Raw genomic sequence first — 23,978 nt, 5'->3', positions numbered from 1 at the left:
GCATTTTGTTTATGAAACGTGTATTATGGATAAATCGATCTTTCACAGTTTATTGAACACCCATTTGTCTTTATATAAAATAATAAAATATGTTTAAAATATATTATTTTTTAGGTCGTTAACTAATTGAACACAAAATGTGAATTAAACCGAAAACGAAGGATTTGGTAATTTGTTAAAGGGTTTCATATTACTCTTCACCTCTAGTTTTCGTTGAACATAAGTTGCAATAGATCTCCCTTGATGTCCCCAATGAGATGGGGGGGTTGTAAATCGAAATTTCCTCCTCAGCTGTAATATATTATGTACAATCCACGTTATTTAAGAGTATTGAGAGACATTTTAATGCAAAGTTCAAATATAAAAGTAATACTGGTCATTACTTACTTTCAAGTTCTTAGAAATTTCATTTTTAATATCTTTGAAATATTTTGAAAGAAATTTGAGGTAGGCTCGTTCAACGTAAGCATTTCCATAATACTGAACAACGATTTTGTCGAAAACTTTTTTCGCCGTTTCCGGAGAGCGGCATTTAATTGTTAATTCTATAAGTTGCTCTAGATAGGTTGTAATCTCTGATTCACATTCGTTTGCGAACTCTGATAATCTTTCAAATTCTGACAGAGCGACCTCGGCACAACGATGCAGATCCGTTTCCGTACCTAAAACAATTTTTTGCAATAACAAATTTTTTGATACATCAAACCTACTTAGCATAATAATTGCTGTGAGTCCTACCAGAAAATAAACCTTTTTTATGTAAAGTCGTGTCTCTTATATACATTGCATAGGTGTGCACTGCTAAAATTAGATGAAAGACAAAGTCCACCTGGTCACGTTTTAAGCCAATCTCTTCTGAATACCCTGGTCCATGACATCTGCGTAGTCGACCAAGCTCGTCCATCTCCTTTGAAATCGTAAAGTAAGCACATTTACTTACACATCTAATATCAAATCATCTGAAGAGGATTTGTTAGTAAGTACCTTCAAAAACTTGACCCCTTCTAAAAATCGTCCTTCTTGCGTTAGCCAAATGGCAACCTCCACACCCAACCGTCTTTCATAGCATAGAGGAGTAAATAGTTCGGAAAAATGTCTAAAATCACAAATGTACTTTTATTAATCAGTAGGGTCAAATTGTAATACTGATTTTTGTAAAACCTTTCGATATGCATATGTACTTACATTGCAAGTTGTCGTGTCGCAGCTAAAGCAAGTCCAATTGTCTTTTCAAATCGTATTATTGAATAAAAGCCAGCCTGAAATATGTATCCGTTATAAAATTTCCGAATGTAAAAATGAATCATCAAAACGATAATAGTAAACAAAAGTTTTTTATGTGCATTCTTACATTCCAAAATAACCAACTTCTTCTCGAAGTGATTCCCTCCGTAGTACAAAGACCTTTAATTGTGTTTGCCACTTTGAACCACTCGTGTTTGAAAAAGGCCAACTTTAACGCCATGAGAAACTTTTCTGTTAATGGTTGATTGGTACGACGATGGGTACGGTCTAGGTTTAAGATCACAATTCATTCAGGATATAGAAGAGCTATACGACATCCTTAACTGATTAATCATATTTTAAAATATGTGCTTACAATACACCGTCATTTCTCTAAAGCACCGGTTGCTCAAAATTTCATTTACTTCCGCTGAGAAATATTCACGCCAAATAGGGTTCTGAATATGTTTTATTGTTAAGACTTAAACACACCTTTTATGTATGGATGTGATAACTCACTATGTCAGTAGCTCACCTGCCAATTCAACATCTGCCACTCCACGGTGTGCTCCATGGGGACATGTTCTTTTTCTGGTGGTGGGACATAGTCACTATCATCGTCATTAACATTATTAGATTTTATAATCTTCCGAATCTTCCGACCTCGATTGAACGGGTTGATATAAGAAGTAGCAGTGGTTACATCTGCTGACGGGGAAATACAAGTCGAATTCTGATCCTGGTCTGTCGAGTAACGATTCGCGTTCCAAATTAAGAATATCTTTGACCCAGGTTCCATGATTTGTCCATCTTCAGTAATATGCTTCAAACATTGTTCCAAATTTGGTTTCGGCATCGTTTTGATGTGTGAAATGGCTGCCAGAGCCCTATTTTCCGAAATTCCATACGTCATCAAATCTAATAAAATCATTATAAATATGAACAATTCGTTTAAAAAATGCATCCAACTAAATACGATTGTCCACAAACTCTGTTTCATAACATGGTCATCGGTTCGGACTAACTGCGTAATTCTAATTTGGCGCTGATCTACAATCAGTCTGTACGCATTCCGGTTTCTAAATTGTTCCAGCGTATTGTACCAAAGCGCTGGGGATAATTTGGGGTACTCAGGTTTATGGTCCTTCGTGTTGTGACTGAAGGCATAGTTAAACTCGAGCAGTTTACGAGACAGCGATACGCTTCGAGCATACTCCAAATTTGGAAATGGAAACCACAATTTTGTGTTAGCGATTTCAATGCATGTTGGCGTAATGGTTTGAACAGTGGGGTACTTCTTTCGCCTCCTAGTCTGCGGTCGGACATTTCTTTTATTAGCCCAACGCCATTCTTCTTGGACTGCTGCCATATTGCATAAACCTCCTGCTGGAAATACAAGAAAATTTAAAAATTCAGAAACAATCATTAGCCAAAATGACGTATTGACACTCCATACAGGAGAAGAGTTATCTTGATACTACTCAGTTATTAGTAATAGTAGTAAATATTAAGTAATCGTGATCATTGAACATTTTAAGAATGTTCCAAGGTCCTGAATTTTACTTACAAGGGAAGGTCCCCGACTGCTTATCGTGTCCAGGGTACCCACTATGTTTTTTAGAATCTACTAGGACCCCAGATGAACGATTCATTCATATTTCCGTGTAAAACTCATATTTGGCGCCATGGCGTGGCGCCAAACTTAAAAATTTGCATTTTCGACCAATTTCAAACTTTCATAACTTTTGCAGCTTATGTCGGATTTTCAAATTTCTATGCTTAAAATGATCACAAAAGTCGAAATTTTTGAGAAAAAAATAAAAATAAAAAATTTCGAATTTTTGAGGTATTTTTCGCATGTTTTCGACGAACCCCCATTTCTAAGAAAATTTCGAAATTTTGCGAAAAGTTAAAATCGATAATTTTGGAAAAAATTTCATGGAATACGAAAGTTGAACTCCTTGTCATGATTTTTGCCAAAAATTTTTAAAATCCATCTAGGATTTCAAAAGTTATGGCGGTTTCAAAAATAAAAACATTCAAATTTGGGGAATTTGGCGCCACGCCATGGCGCCAAACATGAGTTTTACACGGAAATATGAATGAATCCTACATCTGAGGTCCTAGTAGATTCTAAAAAAACATAGTGGGTACCCTGGACACGATAAGCAGTCGGGGACCTTCCCTTGTTAGTTACGTGTCTATATATACACACGTAACTAAGTAAAATTCAGGACCTTGGAATGTTCAATGAAAGAATGTAAATGTTCCCCCGCAACCAGCGGGGGTTGTCTAGTAACGTTGCAGTCAAAAAGTACTCGCTTTGATCAACCAATCAATGATTTATGAGAAACGGATTTGAATGATTTTTTGTATCTTCACGTCATCATCACACTAAAATAATGTCGTCTAATTACTCTGCCCAACAATACAATGACGCTTATCTTCCTCATCGTCTCGGAAATTGGGAAATACCGGCAGATCGAGACTACGATCAGCGACCACGATTACAACCTTGGTCTCACCATTATCATGGACTAGCACCCTATTTCTTGGTCTCTAACTTGCACGGTCGCCTACTGCCTACCATCAAGGAGAAGCTGTTATACCGTAAAGAACATGCTGCATGGGAGCAGTTATCCAAAATCTGGTTTGGAGAATGCGACTGCGCTCGTCGGAGGCAACACGCAAGGCAATCACGCGAGAAAGAGGACATGTCGAGGTCGACGGGCACTAATAATTACAGAATTCCATCCTTCTTTCGGAGGAAAGGAAACAAACAAAAGCAGCCCCGCCCACCTCCCCCCAAAAAAGAGGTCGATCCATACCTCGTATATTTAAGAGAACTCGGTCTACCAACCATTTGGATTATGGGAGTACCGAAAGCCAATATTCGCCACAAGAGGAAGCAATTATGCCGTGAAATTGCGGATGAGCTGGATTTTGCGTATGTAGATTTGGATGAATGCATCGAAAATTGGACACGACGACAAGTACGTCAACATCAACAATTATTGCCGCAGAGGGACAGATTACTAGATTCCGATACTTTGATGAACAAAAATGATCTTTTTACTGTCCCAAGCTACAGGAATTCAAAGGTATCTCACATTATGCGAAGCTACATAGTTTCAGATTTTGGTACTAAATTACATTTCAGCAGCAAATGTCTAGCCCAAAACAACCGTTGTTATTAGCTGGAGAAAATCGTGTCCAACCAGATCCTTGGTCCATTACGTTTTCAACTTCAAAGCCATTCTCCACAGAAAAAGTTTTGGATCTTCTCAAGTTCGCTATGATAGAGGCACTCCCTTCTCGAGGATTTGTGCTCGATGGATTTCCATGCAACTTGGAAGAGGCTGCCGAATTTGAACGACATTTTTATCCAGCATCACTAGCCCTTTATTTTGTCACTGGTGCAAATAAGAAGAAAAACGTAGAAGCAGACAAAAACGAATATCTCGCTTTCCCATTGAGATTCCGTCGCAGATTTCAGTTTAGTCTGGAATCGGGTGAAATGTTATGCGCCAGGAGAAACTATGGATGGAAAGTTATTAGAATTCTGGATACAGAAAACGTGGACAAGGACACGTTGTCTTTTCTTCATCAAGTTATTAGAGACAATTTGGAGAGGGATCGTGAAGATGGGGCAATTGATATCGATGTTGTTGGGGACCAAGAGTTGCCTGATCCTTTGATCAGTGAGGACGTCATCCTTGCTACCACTTCAGATGGTGAATCCAAAGTGACATCATCGCGAGGGGATATTCGAAATTTGTCAGCCACACGCGATCACAAACAACGGCAGCATAAACTCGTGTCATTGCCACCACCTCTGCTTATCGGCAGTTCCAGTATCAGCAGTCACAATGTCGCTTCCTTAAGAGATGGAAAGCAACTTCCGGAAAAGAATAATCCTACTGGCGACAACCATCTAGAAGAACAATATCCTGACGGTGGTGGCGCTGGTGACAATGGATCACCAGAAACACCTCAAATAAATAAAATTCATACAGATAGCTCTAAAAATTCGTTGTCCAGTTCTTGTTCTGCTTCCATTATTTTTCTTAAAAATCCCTCCAACACTCCTCCAAATAACGACGAAATGGCGGCGTCCCCTCTGGTATCATCAAACTGTTTGCCTTTAAAGAAAGAAAACCTTGAGGATCGACCCTTACCACTTCCCTCACACGGACAAACTGGTGGGTATTGTCATCGATTTCATCATTTTTATGCAAACTATTTGGTTCACAACTCATATTGTATATAGATGCTTGGTGGTGCAATAACTTGAAGAGTAGAACATCAGCTATACGGCAAAATCAATCTCCAAAAACACCACCTTCATCGCCTTGTGGCGACAAAATTAATAATATTAAGGAATGCGTACGGCACTCAGAGTTGTCACAACAAAAAAGTTCTCTAGAAGTTCTGAGTGACTGGTTTGACATGGGTGAAGTCGACGATAACGACAAGGAAGAAAAATGTCATGGGGATGATGCCACATCTGCCCCAACGGAAGGTATCATTTCACAACGTGACAAAGATGGACACGATGGTGATCATTACTAAACTCTAACTCAATGAATGTACATCAGAAGACAGTAATATTGCTTATTACTAAATAAGTTTTGTAATAAATACATATATAATGCGAAGTAATGCGATTTAGTATAAAACTACATTTAAAAAACAGCATTCTTCGGTGAGGGTGCGACTAAAAACTTTTAAACAAGAGCATTGAACAAATGTTAAAATTTAATATTACCAACTTTTGCCTCACCGTGGCCATTTATTTAAATACAAAATCATTTTGGACCCACGGTGAGGCAAAAGTTGGTAATATTAAATTTTAACATTTGTTCAATGCTCTTGTTTAAAAGTTTTTAGTCGCACCCTCACCGAAGAATGCTGTTTTTAGCCCGAGTCAGGGCTTATGGAACCGTCATGTCCGTCCGTCCGTCTGTCTGTCTGTCTGTCCGGCACGATAGAGCCAAAACGGCTGAACCGATCGACTTGAAATTTTTACCAAAGGTATATTGGACAAAGTTAGGAAACGAGTTCGAAGATGGGCGAAATCGGTCAAGTGGTTGACCCGTGGGGGTCATCGGAGTGGGTGGGGTATTATGCACCAAAATTTCAAAATTATCGTAGAAAGCTGAAATTTGGTACAGAGGTTGCTAATGCCTCCTAATAGATAAAAATGACTTCAAGTTGGAAAAATTTTCATCTTGAGGGACCCTGGAGGGTGACCCATACCGATTTTTCAAAATCATCATATCGAGCTGAAATTTGGTACACAGGTTACGTGTGGGTCTTAATGGAAGAATATGAAATGACATTTGTAAAATTTTTATCTAGAGCGAGCCTATGGGGTGACCCATACCGATTTTTAGAAATTGCTTTAAAAAGATGAAATCCAGCACGGTGATACTTAATGGCTTCTCATGAAATAATATGAAGTTAAAAGTTTGCAAAATGCAACCAGACTGACCCTGGGGGGTGACCCATACTGATTTTTCGAAATCTTCATATCGAGGTGAAATTTGGCATGGAGGCTAAAAACCACTTCTGGACTATATCAAGCTTTAGTATGTATTTCAATTCGGACAAGAAGCGGCCATACCCCTCATCATCCACGAGCACCTCCACAAACTGGCTCCTCTCGCCCCTCCACCCCTCCCCCATTAACTCGGACTTATCGAGTCAAGGACTCTGTTCCTGACTCGGGCTATATGGAGTCTGCACTGTAGGTTTTTAAATGTAGTTTTATTTTCTGGTTTTTGGGTGGGAATTTTTTTGTTGGTTACCAATAGCAATAAGATAGGTAAGGTGCAATTTTCATATGCGATTAAGCAGCTTAAACGGCTGCAGATACCTCCATCAAAAGTTTCTCATTTTTCAACCGATTTTGATCGAACGTATCTTAAATGGTGCGTAATCAGTGCCCGCACAATAAAATCAATAGCTGGCATGATCATTATATGGCAAAATTGAATTTCCGGCTCATTTTAAAGTTGCGAAGATCCTAAAATTCTTTTAATATTAGACTTTCGACACGAGAAAGATGAAAAGACACTAGATTTCGTAATTGTCTGATTTTTTTGTTTCAACAATTTTTCAATCGTTCGACCTGTGGCCGTGGCGGAAGTTTTAGGACCCTGTCTTGAAAGCATACCTTGGCTTCGCCGTAACCATGCGCTTTTCTGTCGTGAGGGTAGCCCTTGGTTACTTTCCTCACCTCAGAAAAATCCATGAAAACATTATTCACAAACCCTGGAGCCACGATTAACTGACATCGTTTCTATGGGGTGGTGCCCCATACGGTTGCGACAAATGAATTATTTCGAAATAAAATTTTCATTTTTTAAATTGTTGGTTCAAAAGTGTCATATTTGAACCAACAACTTTGACCCTGAATAACTTTTGAACAGGCAGACATAGGGACTTAATTCTTGAGGAGGAAATCATCCTAATTTTTAGCCTGATTTTTTAAGCTAAAAATCTCGAGTGTACTATTTCGGAAAACTAAAACGTTGATTTTGAAGAATATCTCCAAAATATAAGTTTTTCAGGAATTTCACAGCCAATTCTTATTTCACAAAATTCTATAATATACCAAAGTGATCGTATGATCTAGACCGATCGATTGACACCCCACTGGAGGGTGTGAGATCACTTGGTCCGGATTTGACCTAGGGGGTCATCTTAATCCTCCAACTTAGCAACGGTCCACTCACACCATTTTTTCAGTACATAATAATTAAAATTTAATTTCTTCAAAAATGAAAGTTTGTGTTGGAAACGATTCATTTGTCGCAACATGTATAGAATGATAAAGTGTCAAATAATATTGCCCTGGAGCCGAAATTAAATTCCACAATAAAATTATGTAATTCGACAACACCAAATCATTCATATCTACCAAATCAAAATAAATCTTACTCGGATTAGGTTAATTTTTATAAGGTTAGTTAAATTCTAAGTAAAATCAGAATGCATTGTTCAACAAGTCTTCCAACCTGTCCCCCGTTTACACAAGCAGTTCTCCAGTATCCCTGTTCGGCAACTCATGTAACACAAATATTACGGATATTATAAAAAATATATTTAACTCGTTATTACTGTCCTTATTGTTTAAGAGATTTTTCAACACAAAGCCCTTTGACTACTCCATTCACAACCGTGAAATATGCTCCTGCCTTTGTGAAACAGCTCCAAGTTCCGAACCGTACTTCATCTCTGATATAAAAGGTCGACTTTTGGCCAGGTCTTCCTGCTGCAGGCGACCCCACAGAATATTTCCTTGGTCCAATTATCTATTGAATTTAACTAGAAACTGTGGACAAAAACATTACCGCATCAATGTCTCTAGTAATGCATACTCAACTACATGAGTTAACATGTATTCACATCGTGCTTACATATTTCTTGTTTTACAAAATTATCATCTATGCAGATATTCCGCGCTACTTTACGAAATCCAGATTGAAGAAAGTGCAGCCACCTCCTCCTGCAAATTTTGTTGGCACCTCGGAATTTGGCACATGTGATTGTACAGACCACTTGGCCAAAAAGTTGGAGACTGACCCAATGCTTCTAGACATTGACCCCTACCTCACTCCAATCCAACTTCAGTTGGAAATTGGTCTACGGAAATTAAGAAAGGTTCTACTCATTGTTTTTAAATAATATTAAATCGATACAATCTTCGTCACAATGTCAGTAAATTTTGTCCTCAGATTCAACCCCCAACTATCTGGATAATAGGTCACGCACACGAAACTACGATTCGGGAACGAGAAACGTTTGCTCGGTCTCTGGCTGCTATATTGGATTACACTTACATCAACATGGACACTGAAATTTGGAAGAGAACTGAAGCGTCTTCCGAAGAACTGACCAATATTAACAATGAGTTTGCCAGAAAGGGAGATCATGTGGGCAAATCGGCCCATTCCAGGCTGGTCGTCATGTCGTGGAAGCTTACGTCAAATCCCTCCGTCACTTTGAGTGAAGAAGGCGTCCTTGAAATGCTTAAATTAATCTTGGTCCACAACGCGAACGGTTTCGTGATTGATTCTTTTCCGTGCAATGAAATTGAGGCATCCGGATTTGAAGCAATGTTTTACCCAGTTACGTTTTCCATTTATATTCGTCCTCCAGCCATGAAAAGGTATAAACCACGAAGTAAGAATGCAACTCGTCCTAACGATAATAATGACGGACATAAGAAGATTGAGACCCGTGCCAGTTATGAGAGCGTTTTAGAACCCTCAAATTTTCGTCGAAGTCATTCCTACCACGAGGTTGAAGTACAAAATATCGCACACAAGTATAAGGATCAGCTCCGAGCACTAATTTTTGACCATGGGATAGATCTTGGACATCACGAGGCCGAACTGGCTAGCGCTCTGATTTTGGAAGAGGTTTTTTTTGCAATTATTGTTGAAATTGAATTTCTTCACATCTTCTTAGAGCGTGCAATTCATAATTGAAACCATTTCCTACTTTTCAGTTATCACGTAAAACCAAGGAGAAGGAAGACTTTCTCCAAATTCATCATCCACCAGCCAATTATCACGATATGGTTGGGCTAGCCAAGTGTTACAATCCATACTGCGATTGTCATATTTTGGAGGATGAGACCAAGAACCCTCTCCTCGCACGGGACGAACAAGCCATGGATCACATCATACAAAGAATGCGTGCCGACCAGGAAGAATTTCGCCCATCTTTGCTACGACTTCTCGACCAACGGGACCAGAAAGAGGGTAGTTATCAACTACGAGAAGATAACAGTGTCACAAGAAATATGCAAGAAGATGATGCAGACGAAATTTTTGGTGGAGCTTGGACTGAAGCGTCATCAACAACACAAGAAGATTTCACTCCAAAATTTAGGTTTCATGAAGTCAGTTCTGGTCAAAGTAAGTGGAAAATAATTACTGCAATAAATACATTCTTTGGCAATGCTAGTATATATATATTCATGATTGCTACTTTTTAATTGCCAGTTGGTCATGGACATCACAGCGATCACCACGCCTTGAGGGACATTTGTTCTCGTGGACGACTCTTTGAATGGGACGAATCGTCTGTCCAATTCCTGCTCAAACCCAACAACAAGGCGACGGCGGGGCAGCCCCCAAGCGATGTGAACGACAGGGGCGGAATTGTGAGTAAAATTGGATGGGGTATAAATGATATCACAACTGATGATGAAACAAGTGAAGCTGCCTCTTTTGAATATAAACTGATTGACCACCCAAAACTCGTTGGCGATGATGACGACGAGTTTTTGGAAGACGTTGGTGATGAAGATGATCAGGATTACGACGACGACGACAATTCTGGGGAAGAAGAAGTTTTAGAAAATAGCGAGGATGAGGAAAATGATGATAATAACGATGTACCAGCCGGTGTAAATCAAAATGTCCATGCACAACATAACGATGATGTTGACGAAGAAGCACGACAGAGAACAAGTGGAGGTGGCGACGGGGGTAGACCGCCGCCACAGCATTAATAATGACCAAAATATTAAAAAACACGAGTAAAACACAGATACAGGCGATAATACATAATAAGTATGAAGTAAGTGAGTTGACAGGAAATTGCTTACCTGCTTGTATTGTTCCTTTCAGCTAAAATGGCAACCACCCTTACACAAAATGTACATGACTGGCTAATTTCAATAACACGTTGAACCTATTTAGCTGTCCTTAACACATTTATAAAACTCATAAAGTTTAAAACTTTTTGCTACTTATTAGCTGAATAAAATCCGAGAGTAATGTGCAAATTTCCTATGGCATGTACAAACACAAAACACGTGTGCTGCAAACCACCCTCGGTACTCACTCCCACCACAAAATAGAATGGGGTATGTTGCTCAATTCTTTGTCAAAAGAAAAATCATATTATGCAAAATGAAAATGAATAATTTTCTTAGCCTTGTAATAATACAAGGCTGGCAATGTCATAATTTCGCGTCCTTTTGTAACGTATGAGAGTATACTAGTAAGTAAAATAACTATGAGGCAAGAAATATAACAAAAATTCAAAAAAGTGAGTTTAATATTTGATTTCTTGAGCTCAATTACTATACAGTTTGACCAAGACGCTATGAATTTTTAAAATTCAAGCAAAAATGGATTTTGGGAAGACTTCAGATCTTAACCTCAAAGTGATTCCTTAAGTCAAAGTAATGTGTCAATCGAGACTACATACAATCAATGGACAGACATTTTCATTCATGGCTCATCACAACTCACATATTTACTATTATTTACGAATGTTTTCTTCAGTAATTTTAAAATAACTATAAAGAATTTGTTGTTTATTACTTGAAGGATGATAGATATTTATCAAAACAGATTTTTAATAATTAAGTTAAGCTAAATTGCTATCGACTCGCGTCCCAATGTGGATGAGTAATTGTAAATATTGTCCGTGTAGTAAGGATCATCATTTGCCAAAACCCCCCATGCATTTCGGACTGGGGTCAACGGGGCCGCTCATCTTGGCCCACTCGGCCTATATTTAAATTAAACCAAATATAAAATGTTTGATTATAATTTTCTTCACTTCAAATTATTACCTCCGTCTTGGCGATTATGGACAGGGCGTGCAACCCAGATTCCAGTTCCTCCTTGAGCAACTCCTGAACCTGGATTTGAAGAAAAAAACTACAATTATAAAAAAATCATAAATCGCAAAGTCTATTTAGTCTATCTAAGTACCTTTTGATGGCGTTTGAGTAATGAAAGTCCGTCAAATTGTGGCGACACTACGACCACCTAAATCAAATTATTTACAGAAAATATGTATCTGCGTTCAACTTAATTATGGACCTTTCCCTTCACTTTCAATTTGTAATTGATGATTTTGTAACAAAATTTTTGTTAATTAACCAACCTTCAAATGTGTTTCGGAATCTGGAGGCACTCCATGCATGTGGCTCTCATTAATGATATCGACATGAGACGCGGAAAGGGGTCCTTGCATCAAAGTTCGAATTCGCAAAACACGCGTTGCCATCTTCAACATTTATTAAGTTTCACAAGACCAATTTATGAGATAATTTTTATTTTATTCAACCACCGGTGAAGAATCCGTAGAATTTATTTATTGTGTATGTGTGCATATCTCGCGCTGTAATCCACAGCTGAAACTTCGCCTTAATTTAGCGTCAGGTATTTGATGATACAAAATATGTACTTCGCATTTCATGCATACAAAATTTATAACCTTTTGACCGTCTTGTCCATCTAAAAAATTGAATTCCTGAAATTCTCGATATCTGAATAATACGCACGTACATAAAACAATAAACTTTGATTCATTCAACATGCTGCACCTGCAAACCACAGTGCGTTTCAATTGCATGAATTCATTCGTAACCGTCAACTTTCGATCTGCTCCGAAACCGAATTACGTAATACGACTGTTAATACTGATTTTTTTCTTAGAGTAGTGTAAAACCATGCAATGTGTGTCTATATATGCAACGTAGTAGTGAAACGTAGTATATTGATCCGTGTGTACATTCCTGTAATATTATACATGACGATCAAAGATGCTCCTCTCACACTTTCTGTTCTTCTGCAATATTTTTTAATTTTAAAATTTTAAAAGCAAGTTATCTTTATTGTACGTAAGGTAGAAATGGATGGATGAGCCTTCGTGCCCTCTGAATGCCCGACGTGCAAAAGATGTACTGAAAAGTCAGATCTTTCTCTTATAAACAGTACTAAACGGTAACGGTACACAAAACTCCATAAGCCTTTGCCCTTTCTTTCTTTGCTTGTAAATAAAGTCGGCAGAGAATGGCCCAGTTTCATTGCCACGATTTTCTGCCCAGAAACTGAATTTGTTCACTAGTATGGAGTCAGAAAATTACTACGTAGTTGACAGAATAATACGATAATTGTCCTGTATTATGCGGTAGTGAGAGAATAAAAACAATCAGAATGGACAAAAATTATAAATTACTTTGTTTAATCACTTGATATATGGAATAAAGGATTTTCCAGTTTTCAACAATCTTTGCTCAACGATTGACTTCCGTGATTGACATTCGACTTTCTGGAAACTTTATAAAGGTAAATAAGGCAATGCAACATTTAATACAATTTTAGTCTTTTTCAGGATTCGTGTAATCTCGTTTTGGTTATTAAAAAATGCATACTATTTCAAACTAGACAATTGCGTGTACAATACTTATAACCTGTTATAAGATGTAATACATAATAATTTCATAAATATCTAATCATGCACATCCAGAAAAACAGAACACCAACCGGCGCCAGACAACAAACAATTAATGAGAATAACATTACCAACCTAAACTAAATAGATACACATCGTTGTTGTTATTGCACGGAGTAGATTATCAAAAAAATAAGACAACGTGCGTGATGCGATACTATCATTTATTTTGTGGTGTTGCCTTCTTGCTTTGTTATTGAAATATTGAATGACTGAAATATGTATGTATGGGTATGCAAAAAGTTAGTGCAAATTGCTCAGGGCTATTTTTTATCTCGTAAAGGCAACACGACATTAGACAGGTAGGTTTCTAACACCTCATCATGATCAGCCATGGGTGGACGACAGGTAAACAAACTGCGACTTAGCCAAACTCATTTGACACCAAGAACCAAGTGAACCATCCAAAAGATTTATAAATTGTAAAGTATTAATTATCATTAAAATCAGCATCAAGAATCCAAACTTTTTCAGTCCGACTAACGATAAATGGCATCAAAATTACAATTATTAAAAAGTTCACAGTTTTGCTGTTAGAGTTTGACGGTAAGCCTTTGTTTCCCAGCTCCAGTGATATACGCTTTTACTTTGGTTTGGTAGGTAGGAAATGTAGCTCCTGCATTATCCAAGGTTTAAATATTATTATCGATATCGATTAATTTGCTAATTTTCTATTAGTATTGATTATTGGTTTTCATGATAGCGGATCAATCACTGAACCATTCCGCATAACTTCAAACTAATAAATCAGCCAGCCACGTTTCATTGAGGACCATACCATACCATAATTGGTCTTGGTTATGTATTTGCTGTACTACCGAGACTACCGACCGATATCAGAGCGTATTGAATCAATACACTGTTTACTGGCATTTGATATGCGTGCATATAAATGCAGATTATATTTTTCGGATATGTCCGCACGTAAATACTTTTACGTTATTGGTAATATGTATGTACGATTCATCTAATTGTAGATCACGAATAATCATGATGATACACAAAAATAAATCAGTGCTCAGTATGGACGACAAATTTTCAAAAATATATAACACAACACATGTAGTCTTAGATCATAAATATTTACTATACGTGCACAGATTGTATTTTTACTCACTATTACTACTATTTTAGAACAAAACAGGTTATATGTGGAGAGAATATTGCATGATTGCATGTTATCCTAAATATGTATACCAGGAGTACATTTTATTGCATATATCGGCATGTGTCATTCGTTGATATACAGTTTTTACAGGCTGCATTTTCCGAAATTACATTTGCTGGGTGTCTGGTTACGTGTCCTTCAACAGAGGATGAATTTTTATCATGCAAATATGTAAAGCATAAATCTCTATTATTGATACGCTAAACTAGTTTTGCTACACGCTATAAATTTAGTCAGACTGAACTAGAAGCATCAGACCAAAGGTAAATAAGGATGGGGACAGTCTAAAAGCAATAATAGAATAACACGTAGACTCGAATTTTTATTTAGTTTTTGACATGATTAGATTAACAAATATGTATTACAAATTCCCATATTTTTCAACGGCGCAAGTGAATTTTAATCGATATTTATCTAACGCTAAACGCTAGTACCATTGTCATTGGTCGATGTAGCAATTAATGTAATTTGCTTTCTCTAGTAGTGTTATTAATACTGATAAATTCATTCGGGAGACGACATAAAAAACACGTCGACTATTATCATAAATTTCATTAGTGCTCTTATGATATACGTGCATATACGTCGTACATATCGTATTTCAAGTCGTGTCCTTCAGTTTCCAATCACTTTACTTTCTTTCATTATTCCTGACCACGACCTTATGTTATTCCCTGATGGGGCTTTACTTTCCGCTTTTAATCTCGTAGTAAAAAGACCGACCATGGACATGGCCGTCGTTGAGCCATTCAATAAGTAGCTTCACTTTGAGAGCCAGCAAAAAAGCTATAAATACCGCATCCTTTCAGAACTATGTATATGCCATAAGGAGTCTCAGCGTCATCATCATGAGCATATGCATATAATATGTACAGATCTTAAGTATGCATGCACCAGCCACTGTATTTGACTATGGACATTAGCTAAATAAACAAAGCATATTAATGTCAAGTATAAAGCACAAAAATCCTTATGCAAAGTAAAGCTTCTGTATAGCGACAGTTTTTTAGCAGCAACATGTTTTAGAAATCTTGTTGGAGAAAGAGCACTGCAAAACTGCAAAATCAAGATGATGCTGGTTTCCAACTTCCAAATTCTATCTTCTATGTGAGTGAAGTGAATGCAATTCCAGCGTATTCTGTATTACCGTCACAGACTATTCTGCATGCACTATGTATGTAAGATACGCTTCTCTATTCACGTAACATAACCATGCACGAGACTCAAACAATTTAGGGTATAAACATTGAGAACTTTTTCACCGTGCCAGTCAGTCACCATATTTATCTCTTTGAGTGAACAGCAGATGTGTTATTGATGTCATTTATTTGTCCCTCTTTCGTGAGTCGCCTGTGGATTTAATTCATGAGAGTTCGCATACTCTTCTTTTGTCCAAGGTAAATAATCGTGTAATTGCATCATTTACATGAAGCAATCTGGTAAATTGTTTGCAACTTCCGGGAATAATCGATACCTCGCACTATTATCCAAATTGTATCCTATCTACCAAGGAAAAAATTTGAGTTTCAGCCCAGTTTTGTATATTTTTTCAGATTCAGATTTTAGAAAGACAAGAAACCATACCTATTGAATTTTGGTGTCAAGTGGTGTTTGCAAGAATACAAATTTCATCATGGCGTTTATGATGCCAGTTGTGAAGAAGAACTACAACATTTATGGCGATCGTGCCCGTAATCAGTCCGGCCCGGATGGCGGCGGAGGTCTTGTAAGGAAAACATCGCAAGGAAGTGGGTCCGTTGGTGGTTCGTCAAATATTGGAGGTTCCAGAAGAAAAGTGAGATCAGAGGGTCCAAGTTTGAGTACGTCGCCCAAACACTCTCAGGCCGATGTCATTATCCACCGGATTCCCATTCCTAGAAATAACAGCGCAAGTCATCCTCCAGTGTCGATGGCAAGGTCGGTGCCGATGCCGATGCGAACGGGACGAGGATCTGCGCCAATGTTGGGAAGTGGACCCTCTCCTTTTGTGAGGCATAAGTAAGTCAATTTTAAGAAAACAAATTCTAACTAATTCACAAGTTTTTGTTAGATTATGGAAAGATTTTTCCTCTCATACTCTCATAATTTTGCTATCACTGTGCATGTAGATTTTCATGTCGAATTGCACAAATTCTTTTTATTTTTTGAATGAACCATTGACACGTATGCATAAATGTCATGTGTATGTATATTTTTAGTAATAACAACCAACACATGTGTAAGTTGATTGTTATTACTAATTTACGATCCAGTACTTTTCCACTTGGTTAGTGTGTGTCATTCTTTCATGTTAATTGCAATTCTGCCGACTATTATTTTATGTCCCACTGCTTGAATGTTTGTGTGACATCTCCCATTCTCTGTCCACCAAATTGCAATTTTACGATCCTCTCGTTCTCTTAATTGCAGTAGTCTACCCGAGGGGCCCAACTCCGTCCCACTAAAGGTACCACTATCTCCGACCCATTCGACGGGTTCGACATCCTCGACATCCTCGACTGAGGACCACCCCCATCAGCACCGTTTCCACATCAAGTTATTGAATCGGCTTAAAAAATCTTTTAGAATCAAAGACCCAGCTCCAGCAGCGTCATAGTTGTGGTGATGAGAAGTAATGTGCATAAAACTGGCCAAAATAGTAAACACTATAGAATGCAAACAAGTGTATAAATTTATAGTAGTTATCATCACCAATCTTTGTGTATGACATTACTACACCATAAGCACATACGTACATGTGTATGCACACAATATCTAGGTTATGAAGATGTTGGGGAAATCCTCTGTAAAGGAAAAGACTGATTATGGCAATTCTTTACTAATAATTAAAACTATTTTGACTTTATTGTTATTCATTATTGTTGCTTAAAAATAAACATATTTAGGTGGCGATAGGCGCCGATAACTGACTATACGAATAAATGACGCTGTTGTTACAATATACATAAATACTAATATTTCGATGGGTGGATAAGAATGTGCCTGATTTTCGAAGTAGAGTAATTCCTGCTGGTGCCTGAATTACAAAGTTGGACTAATAGCCAAGTGCTTCATCATATTTATGAAAAAGTGTGAATTGTACATAACGTTAGAAAAATATACCTAGACCTAATTTTGTATATGGAATTTATATAGACATTCAATAAATCGTGTAAAAATAACTTAATTTTTTTCTTTTACGCATATATAAAATGTTATTCGTATCTATTTATTGTGCTTGTTTGATAAATTATCGAATATGATTGATGTGTGTTTATTTATATTATACGCTTGTATTGTTATTGCAACAGAATATTACATCGTATTATTGGTTGCTGGTCGTATTATTTGAAATGTTTGGAACTAAATTTTTTACAATAATTGAAATTGGACGATGATATTATTCAATAAATATTATTTTTCATCACTCATCTTGTTTTCGCAGTGCATTTTGATTCCATTCCATGATTTGCAAATGCGTAAATTTCACATGAACATTTGGATTATGCAAGGTCACGTTGTACATACATACATATAACTTGAATGGAAGGAGGTTTTTACAACGGGTTATATTTATTTATTACGAATTATGCTACAGAATATCTACAATGTTCATTCATGACTTGAATGAATCACGTTCAGTCGTGCCATAATAATTTGACGAAGGTCCAGGTTCCATAAATATACTTATTTTCCGTTCTTCAAGCAAGAGCAAATTAATTGCGAGTCACACCTAAATGTTTCCACATTGGTGTCGGATTGTGACTAATTAATTGCCTTATCAATGATGAATGAGGTTGGTTGAGTTAGGCCCTTATCTGCTGCATTGCGAAATGAAATCATCGTAAATTCTGAACATCATCGACAACTTGGCGATGATTTAATTTTATTGATGCTAAATTCGATCTGCGTGGAATATATTTATTTGATTCCAGAAAAAAATTTTATACGGATGGAAAATTTTATGCAATTACTATTACAGCACCGGAAGAAACTGCAGCACATATAAAAAGATATTTTTCCCAGAAACAAAGTTGAGTCTTGGCTCTCTATACATTTTCGTATGAATGTACATACATATGTATAAATGTACATAGGCATGTAAGTACATCCCTGCATATACACATACGTACTTAGGTACTTACTTTGTCCAGTGAGAATTAGGACAGACGACTGACATGACTGAGATGTCACTCTTCGTGTTGATAAGTAAGATTGATGTCTGGCTATTTTTATATGTATTAATAGACACCTACATAATACCCCACGACTCCAACATATGAAATGAAACAATTTATAAGTAGGCAATGCTCGCCTATAAAAAAAAGTGACGCTGAGTCCAAGAGACGTACAATTACATGAGGATAACTATACATTTATATGTCTATGTACATACTTATGGATTTTATTATTATACAAAATTTAATCAAACCGCAGGGTTAAAAACATTAATAAAATGGGTGTGCACCTCATGCTGACTCCCATTGGCTGGAACTATGGGCAGAACAACAAGTTAATCTTCTGGACAATATTGACCATTTATATGGAGGAGCTTATCTCCATTTATGAGAAATAATAAGTCGTTGACTAGGGTGGTCGGCTTAATTTATTCTTATCGCTCATATTTACAAAGTTCAAGGGTCAAGTTAATAAACAATATTCTTCCGACTCTTTTCAAGTTGTAATAAAAATGAAATAATGTGTTTCGCATCTTCAAGCTGAAATTCAATGATTGAATTAAAGATCAATTCATGAGAATCAATGTGCATATTGGTTATGGGTTGATATTCACAATCACAAGTCCGACTACTCCAATTACAAATTTTTCCTTAATGCACAATTCACTAGATAGTCTGGAAACATTATGTACTTACATACATACATACATTATGTTTGTTAACGACTGTTTGAAATGTAAGCAGTTCGAACCAGTAGCTAAAATAATGCTAATGTGGAGCAAAATGCAATTAGAATTTATTATGCATCTAGCGTCGCCTAGATTTTTACTTGGATCAGACGTGCGAATATAGTGCATAGTATGTACATATACATAGATACATACATATGTACATACATACGTGGAGACAGAGCTGTAAATTTTTAAGGTCTTCCGTCGGTTCTTGACTTATTTATGAATGCGATCCAAACGAAAACACAAATGGCTGTATGTTGTATATTCATGAGAATTTTAATGAGTTTGGCTAACTCTCCGTGATAAAAAAAGTGCAAAGATTTCCGTCTGGAGCCATTCTCTTTCAGTTGGATCTATTGTTTATTTATGACTGAATGGATGGTATTGGTATGTTTTACAACTTTTAGTTGACAAAGTGCCAATGAACTAATTGCCAGGATTAGAATATTTCCCAGTGTGATAATTAAGAAAAAAATAGACCAAAGAGGAAATGGGATTTGCTCAAATATGCATTCAAGATTTAGTAGCAAAAGGAAATGTATGGAAATTATAATTCAAGCGACGAATATTAGGATCAGCCAAATAAATATATTTGTAGCACTCTTTTTACAGTAATGCACGTAATTACCCGATATAATTTGCATAATACATTAGGTTAAATATATCACACATTTATTCCGAAACGGTAAATGGGCGGTGAATGGTGTCATCCGCGTGTATGTAGATGAACTTCAGACGCCTCGAAGCCGGAAAATTCTGGCATCCGTCCATCAAATGTTGGCATTTTTTCTTGCCTTTCGGCAAGGTTAAATAGCTTGACGCAAGTCCATCAGTAATACATATATATTTCTACGTACTCTTTGTTATAGTCAAAATGGTAACGAGAAATATTTTTCTGGTTTCGTATGACTAACAAAGTTAACTTTCGCCAGTTGGGAGTAATTGATAAGTCACGGCCGATCGGGTGTAAAAGACAAAACACACCAAACGTTACAACGGTTAGCCCAGGCCATGTTTTCCCGTTTTTGATCTATATCTTCCAGTATTTATTTAGAAACATTAAATTAAATAACACAGCTGTATATTTGTCACGTATGACTTACTACTACGTGTACTAAGTAATCAGTTTTAAAGTTTATTATGCATAATTAAGTACGCAAAAATTATGCAAAAATTAAATACTTAAGTAATCAAAAGTTAAAATGATACTGGAAATGCTTGCATTGGAACGGGCTCACCATAAAATACACCTGCAAAGATTACACAAATACAATTACTTAATATTAAACCAAATTAATAAATTATTTTTCGTCATATTTACTTGGTGTCCACTGTTGTTCTTGTTGCAACACGTCGGCGTCTCTCCTAGCCCGGAGGTTATAAAATGAAGATACATCTGTCGGTCCCCACGGACCCACCCCCCATCCATCCACGGGGAAAAATGGTCCCACGTTTCTGTTAAAACGAGGAAATTGAGGGCCTAGCATGTTCAACATCATGAAGGGTGGTGGAGGAAGTAGTGGTTGTGGTTGTGGTTGAAATGGTCCTGTCATCGGATATTGGACCAGTGGACTTAGTTCTTGTTGCGGTTTTTGAGATGGGGGGAAAATACCAAGGAAGGTTTCTGAAAACGGTTGTTGAGCCACAGTCTGAGTGGCTGGAGGAATTTCGTTGTGATTGATCTTTGTATTTTCAGAATCTTGAAGTTGTTGCGGGTTATTTTTAATGTTCACTTGTTCCACTGGTCTTTCAATTCCTGATTAGCAAAACCATTATTAACCACATTTTACAGATTTTTTCATCATGGCTTCATTTAATTATTTCTATACGCTTGCTACTAGCTTACTTACCATAGTGAGTAAATTGGGATCCATCATGTCGAATGCAGATGTGAACAGGGCTGCAATCAATCCACTTATCAATTAATCCGTTTTGGTCAAATTTTATTTATTGGTACTTACCAGCAGTCGAGCTTAGACCCCATAACTGGCAGGACGGGATTGATGCTTGTGGTCCATGTTTCTTGACAGCTTAGCACAACATCATCATGGCCAAATGAGGGGAAAGAACAAACAACTCCGGGACAGTAGAGTGACTCTCCTAATTTATTTTTGCCACTTTGGACTCCAGACTTTGCGGTCATGTCGTCAGGAGAAAGTGGTTCAATCAATGATAACTGCATGATTTTTATTCTCATTGCATAGGCAATTATTCCTAAATATGGTTATAGTTTACCTCATCTTCATTCTCTTCGTCGTGCCCATCACCCTTCTCCAAATCATTTTCAATATGAGTTGCACCCATTTTTGTCCTCTCTGTAGTTCTTGGAGGCACTGCGGTGGAGCCCTTGGTAGTCACTTTGGGTGTAGCAGTAGTGATTTTCTGACCGTTGACTTTTTTGGTCACCAACCCTGCTTCTTTGTTACCCGGTTTCACAGCTTCTTTAGGATAAGCTTCAACAATAACAATGACGAAAGTCAAACAGACGAAAAGTCGAAGGGCTGAAAATATGAACATTTTAAAATAATTTTCTGACAATTTAATTACTTTAAATCAGACAACTCGGGACTAGTTCGAAAATTAAAATGAAACAAATTCCCAGCATGACAGCATCCATATATTTAGCTTTCGTTTTCTCATTATCAGGTTAACAATGGTCCTCTTCAAAATAAAAAAAAGGTTACGACAAAAGAAATCGGCTTCACAAAGTACCTTGAGATAAATGTAAGTATTCATTGCACCCATCATCGCAGACTATGTGCACATAAATTTGCACATGTATTTAGGTAGATTTAATTCGATCAATATGTATTATATCCATATTATTTGCATATGTTTGTAAGTATATGTAGCTGCATGAGTCATTTCAGGATAAGGTATTTTCGTCGAACGGTAGAATTTGGATAAATAACTCGGCAATGAACAATTAAAGATCGCATAATAAACTGGCTTTAACGATGGTTTATCTGATGCACATAAATAAAAATATGTGAAAGTGGTGTTATATAATAAGCATCAATTTAATTGTTTCGCATTCATTCTTGCACAACTATTCTTGTCGATTCAAGTTAATTCTGTGGTTTGGTGTCTTTGAGGTTTTAGTTTATCTTGAAATCTTTGCAATAATGTGGTTTTTATCGTTAGCTTCTTCAACTCCGTGGACGAATTGTAGATACTTTTATGTCATCTTATTCTATTTTAATGCAATTGGTACAAGGAGGCACGAGTTTCGTCTACAAGCACGAAAAAAATGCAAAAATGAAATAAATGAATGACAGTAATGTTTCCTCTGCCGATCAGTCGACGGTCCTTCTTTTCGAGTTATAAATATCCCGTTTTATGTATAACTACTAAATATCTTAAAAGTTATCCATGCAACTTTGATTTTTACTTCTAAAAAACTCATGATTTTTATAGTTATTATTGCACGTGATATTTTTTAAGAAAATTTATTGCTAAACTATGGACGTCTTTTGTCACAATTTGGTATGTGTCATTGAAAAATAATCTTAATTCTGCTTCGTACCGTCAATAATATATTGTATTAAATGGCAGTCATTGGTCATCCTCATAAGCATAACGCTGTGGAAGTCTGGGATATCTGAACCCCCTCAATTCTTTAATCCAGAGCAGGATTTACAACAATGGAATCCCTCCACAGACCAGAACAATTATCCTCCCACATTCCTACCAACAACGTCCCTCTCCTCGTCTTCTTCTTGTCCACCAAACGACCCCGTAAGAAACGAGCAGCTTGTGATTCATGCCTACATTGGTCTCGCCACTAATCCGAAACGAGTCGAAAATTCCTTTCATCCAGATTACATCCAACATAATCCAACCATTGCAGATGGAAGAGACGCCGTAATTCAAGATCCTGATCCCATTCAAGGAGTAGAATTCATGAAAACGGCGGCTGATGCGGACCTAGTTTGGACATTGGCCCGGTTAAAAGTGTTTAATCAGTCGTATATTGCTGCTGACATTTTTCGGGTGGAATGTGGACAGATTAAAGAGCATTGGGATGTTCTCGAATTGGAAGGAGAAAAACAAATTCGCACTTCCGGTGCATTCATTCAAAAATGAGTTTGTTTCCTTACAGAAAATATAAATTTAATTATTATACAATTTTTTGATATGATTACCACACGATTTTCTCATTGGCTTTTCATTTTTATTTAATTTATTTTATATAACATTCAATTTTCATATCATTTTTCATATCATTTCTGTAAGCAATTATTCTTATCCTCTATGTATGTATATTGTTCAGCATTTAGTTATTACAAATGGCAATTAACAATTAGAACTGTCGATAAAATAAACTTAAAGGTTCCACTTTTGCAAAAATGAAATAGCATTGTGGAAACGACATCGTGTGTGCATAAATATGTATGGCACATAAAAAGAGCGTCGTATGTA

The 23,978-nt window shown here is 36.9% G+C and overlaps 7 protein-coding genes across 12 annotated transcripts; 4 read left to right on the top strand and 3 right to left on the bottom strand.

Moving 5' to 3' along the window:
• Positions 1–23: 23 nt before the first annotated feature.
• Positions 24–11,069, bottom strand: LOC110843810. 3 transcript variants are annotated; one of them, XM_022089852.2, is made up of 10 exons: positions 10,850–11,069; positions 2,215–2,610; positions 1,760–2,142; positions 1,601–1,682; positions 1,352–1,512; positions 1,186–1,259; positions 985–1,096; positions 739–907; positions 388–662; positions 24–291 (listed from the first exon to the last, which is right to left on the bottom strand). In XM_022089852.2, exons 2-10 carry the CDS (start codon positions 2,591–2,593, stop codon positions 145–147), a joined length of 1,782 nt encoding a protein of 593 aa, XP_021945544.1. In that variant the 5' UTR covers positions 2,594–2,610; positions 10,850–11,069; the 3' UTR covers positions 24–144. The 3 variants fall into 3 exon arrangements, with proteins under 3 accessions (XP_021945544.1, XP_035703964.1, XP_035703963.1); XM_035848071.1 differs by having other exon boundaries at positions 2,215–2,607; XM_035848070.1 differs by lacking the exon at positions 10,850–11,069 and adding an exon at positions 8,247–8,429.
• LOC118434225 lies at positions 8,429–9,722 on the top strand. Its single transcript, XM_035847155.1, has 3 exons — positions 8,429–8,598; positions 8,684–8,892; positions 8,967–9,722. The coding sequence occupies exons 2-3, from the start codon at positions 8,818–8,820 to the stop codon at positions 9,720–9,722; spliced, it is 831 nt and encodes a 276-aa protein (XP_035703048.1). The 5' UTR covers positions 8,429–8,598; positions 8,684–8,817.
• Positions 9,742–10,832, top strand: LOC118434466. Its single transcript, XM_035848074.1, has 2 exons — positions 9,742–10,154; positions 10,242–10,832. Exons 1-2 carry the CDS (start codon positions 9,812–9,814, stop codon positions 10,751–10,753), a joined length of 855 nt encoding a protein of 284 aa, XP_035703967.1. The 5' UTR covers positions 9,742–9,811; the 3' UTR covers positions 10,754–10,832.
• A 217-nt stretch (positions 11,070–11,286) lies between the features above and the next one.
• LOC110844068 (DNA-binding transcriptional regulator BolA) lies at positions 11,287–12,651 on the bottom strand. Its single transcript, XM_022090183.2, has 4 exons — positions 12,145–12,651; positions 11,970–12,026; positions 11,828–11,896; positions 11,287–11,763 (listed from the first exon to the last, which is right to left on the bottom strand). Exons 1-4 carry the CDS (start codon positions 12,274–12,276, stop codon positions 11,695–11,697), a joined length of 327 nt encoding a protein of 108 aa, XP_021945875.1. The 5' UTR covers positions 12,277–12,651; the 3' UTR covers positions 11,287–11,694.
• Positions 12,652–13,013: 362 nt separating this feature from the next.
• LOC110844834 lies at positions 13,014–17,852 on the top strand. 3 transcript variants are annotated; one of them, XM_022091133.2, is made up of 3 exons: positions 13,014–13,331; positions 16,219–16,663; positions 17,075–17,852. In XM_022091133.2, exons 2-3 carry the CDS (start codon positions 16,299–16,301, stop codon positions 17,259–17,261), a joined length of 552 nt encoding a protein of 183 aa, XP_021946825.1. In that variant the 5' UTR covers positions 13,014–13,331; positions 16,219–16,298; the 3' UTR covers positions 17,262–17,852. The 3 variants fall into 3 exon arrangements, with proteins under 3 accessions (XP_021946825.1, XP_021946826.1, XP_021946824.1); XM_022091134.2 differs by lacking the exon at positions 13,014–13,331 and adding an exon at positions 13,869–14,043; XM_022091132.2 differs by lacking the exon at positions 13,014–13,331 and adding an exon at positions 15,143–16,062.
• A 2,272-nt stretch (positions 17,853–20,124) lies between these two features.
• Positions 20,125–22,099, bottom strand: LOC110843286. Of its 2 annotated transcripts, none has more exons than XM_022089247.2 (5): positions 21,792–22,099; positions 21,518–21,732; positions 21,407–21,456; positions 20,878–21,312; positions 20,125–20,806 (listed from the first exon to the last, which is right to left on the bottom strand). In XM_022089247.2, the coding sequence occupies exons 1-5, from the start codon at positions 22,071–22,073 to the stop codon at positions 20,754–20,756; spliced, it is 1,035 nt and encodes a 344-aa protein (XP_021944939.1). In that variant the 5' UTR covers positions 22,074–22,099; the 3' UTR covers positions 20,125–20,753. The 2 variants fall into 2 exon arrangements, with proteins under 2 accessions (XP_021944939.1, XP_035703989.1); XM_035848096.1 differs by having other exon boundaries at positions 21,518–21,687.
• Positions 22,100–22,116: 17 nt separating this feature from the next.
• On the top strand, positions 22,117–23,925 carry LOC118434468. The gene is made up of 2 exons (XM_035848097.1): positions 22,117–23,042; positions 23,112–23,925. Exons 1-2 carry the CDS (start codon positions 23,019–23,021, stop codon positions 23,640–23,642), a joined length of 555 nt encoding a protein of 184 aa, XP_035703990.1. The 5' UTR covers positions 22,117–23,018; the 3' UTR covers positions 23,643–23,925.
• Positions 23,926–23,978: the final 53 nt, after the last annotated feature.

This window comes from Folsomia candida, unplaced genomic scaffold (genome assembly GCF_002217175.1).
Source record: "Folsomia candida strain VU population unplaced genomic scaffold, ASM221717v1 Fcan01_Sc002, whole genome shotgun sequence".
Taxonomy (NCBI): Eukaryota; Metazoa; Arthropoda; class Collembola; order Entomobryomorpha; family Isotomidae; genus Folsomia; species Folsomia candida.
This window is presented reverse-complemented; position numbering and strand designations above follow the sequence as displayed.

Bases quoted from the DNA above. Each gene is read 5' to 3' on its own strand.
- LOC118434468 (XM_035848097.1), top strand. From the start codon at position 23,019: ATGGACGTCTTTTGTCACAATTTG. The intron at 23,043-23,111 runs GTATGTGTCATT...ATTAAATGGCAG, and splicing joins ACGTCTTTTGTCACAATTTG to TCATTGGTCATCCTCATAAG.
- LOC110844834 (XM_022091133.2), top strand. From the start codon at position 16,299: ATGGCGTTTATGATGCCAGTTGTGAAGAAGAACTACAACATTTATGGC. The intron at 16,664-17,074 runs GTAAGTCAATTT...TCTTAATTGCAG, and splicing joins TCTCCTTTTGTGAGGCATAA to TAGTCTACCCGAGGGGCCCA.
- LOC110843810 (XM_035848070.1), bottom strand. From the start codon at position 8,298: ATGAGTTGCCGAACAGGGATACTGGAGAACTGCTTGTGTAAACGGGGG. The intron at 1,683-1,759 runs GTGAGCTACTGA...AAACATATTCAG, and splicing joins GGCAGATGTTGAATTGGCAG to AACCCTATTTGGCGTGAATA. The intron at 663-738 runs GTAGGACTCACA...AAATTGTTTTAG, and splicing joins TAAAAAAGGTTTATTTTCTG to GTACGGAAACGGATCTGCAT.
- LOC118434466 (XM_035848074.1), top strand. From the start codon at position 9,812: ATGGTTGGGCTAGCCAAGTGTTACAATCCATACTGCGATTGTCATATT. The intron at 10,155-10,241 runs GTAAGTGGAAAA...TTTAATTGCCAG, and splicing joins TGAAGTCAGTTCTGGTCAAA to TTGGTCATGGACATCACAGC.
- LOC110843286 (XM_022089247.2), bottom strand. From the start codon at position 22,073: ATGTTCATATTTTCAGCCCTTCGACTTTTCGTCTGTTTGACTTTCGTC. The intron at 21,457-21,517 runs GTAAGTACCAAT...GATTGATTGCAG, and splicing joins GGGTCTAAGCTCGACTGCTG to CCCTGTTCACATCTGCATTC. The intron at 21,313-21,406 runs GTAAGTAAGCTA...TTTGCTAATCAG, and splicing joins ATCCCAATTTACTCACTATG to GAATTGAAAGACCAGTGGAA.
- LOC118434225 (XM_035847155.1), top strand. From the start codon at position 8,818: ATGCTTCTAGACATTGACCCCTACCTCACTCCAATCCAACTTCAGTTG. The intron at 8,893-8,966 runs GTTCTACTCATT...TTTTGTCCTCAG, and splicing joins GTCTACGGAAATTAAGAAAG to ATTCAACCCCCAACTATCTG.
- LOC110844068 (XM_022090183.2), bottom strand. From the start codon at position 12,276: ATGTTGAAGATGGCAACGCGTGTTTTGCGAATTCGAACTTTGATGCAA. The intron at 11,897-11,969 runs GTACTTAGATAG...CTTCAAATCCAG, and splicing joins TACTCAAACGCCATCAAAAG to GTTCAGGAGTTGCTCAAGGA. The intron at 11,764-11,827 runs GTAATAATTTGA...ATTTAAATATAG, and splicing joins CCATAATCGCCAAGACGGAG to GCCGAGTGGGCCAAGATGAG.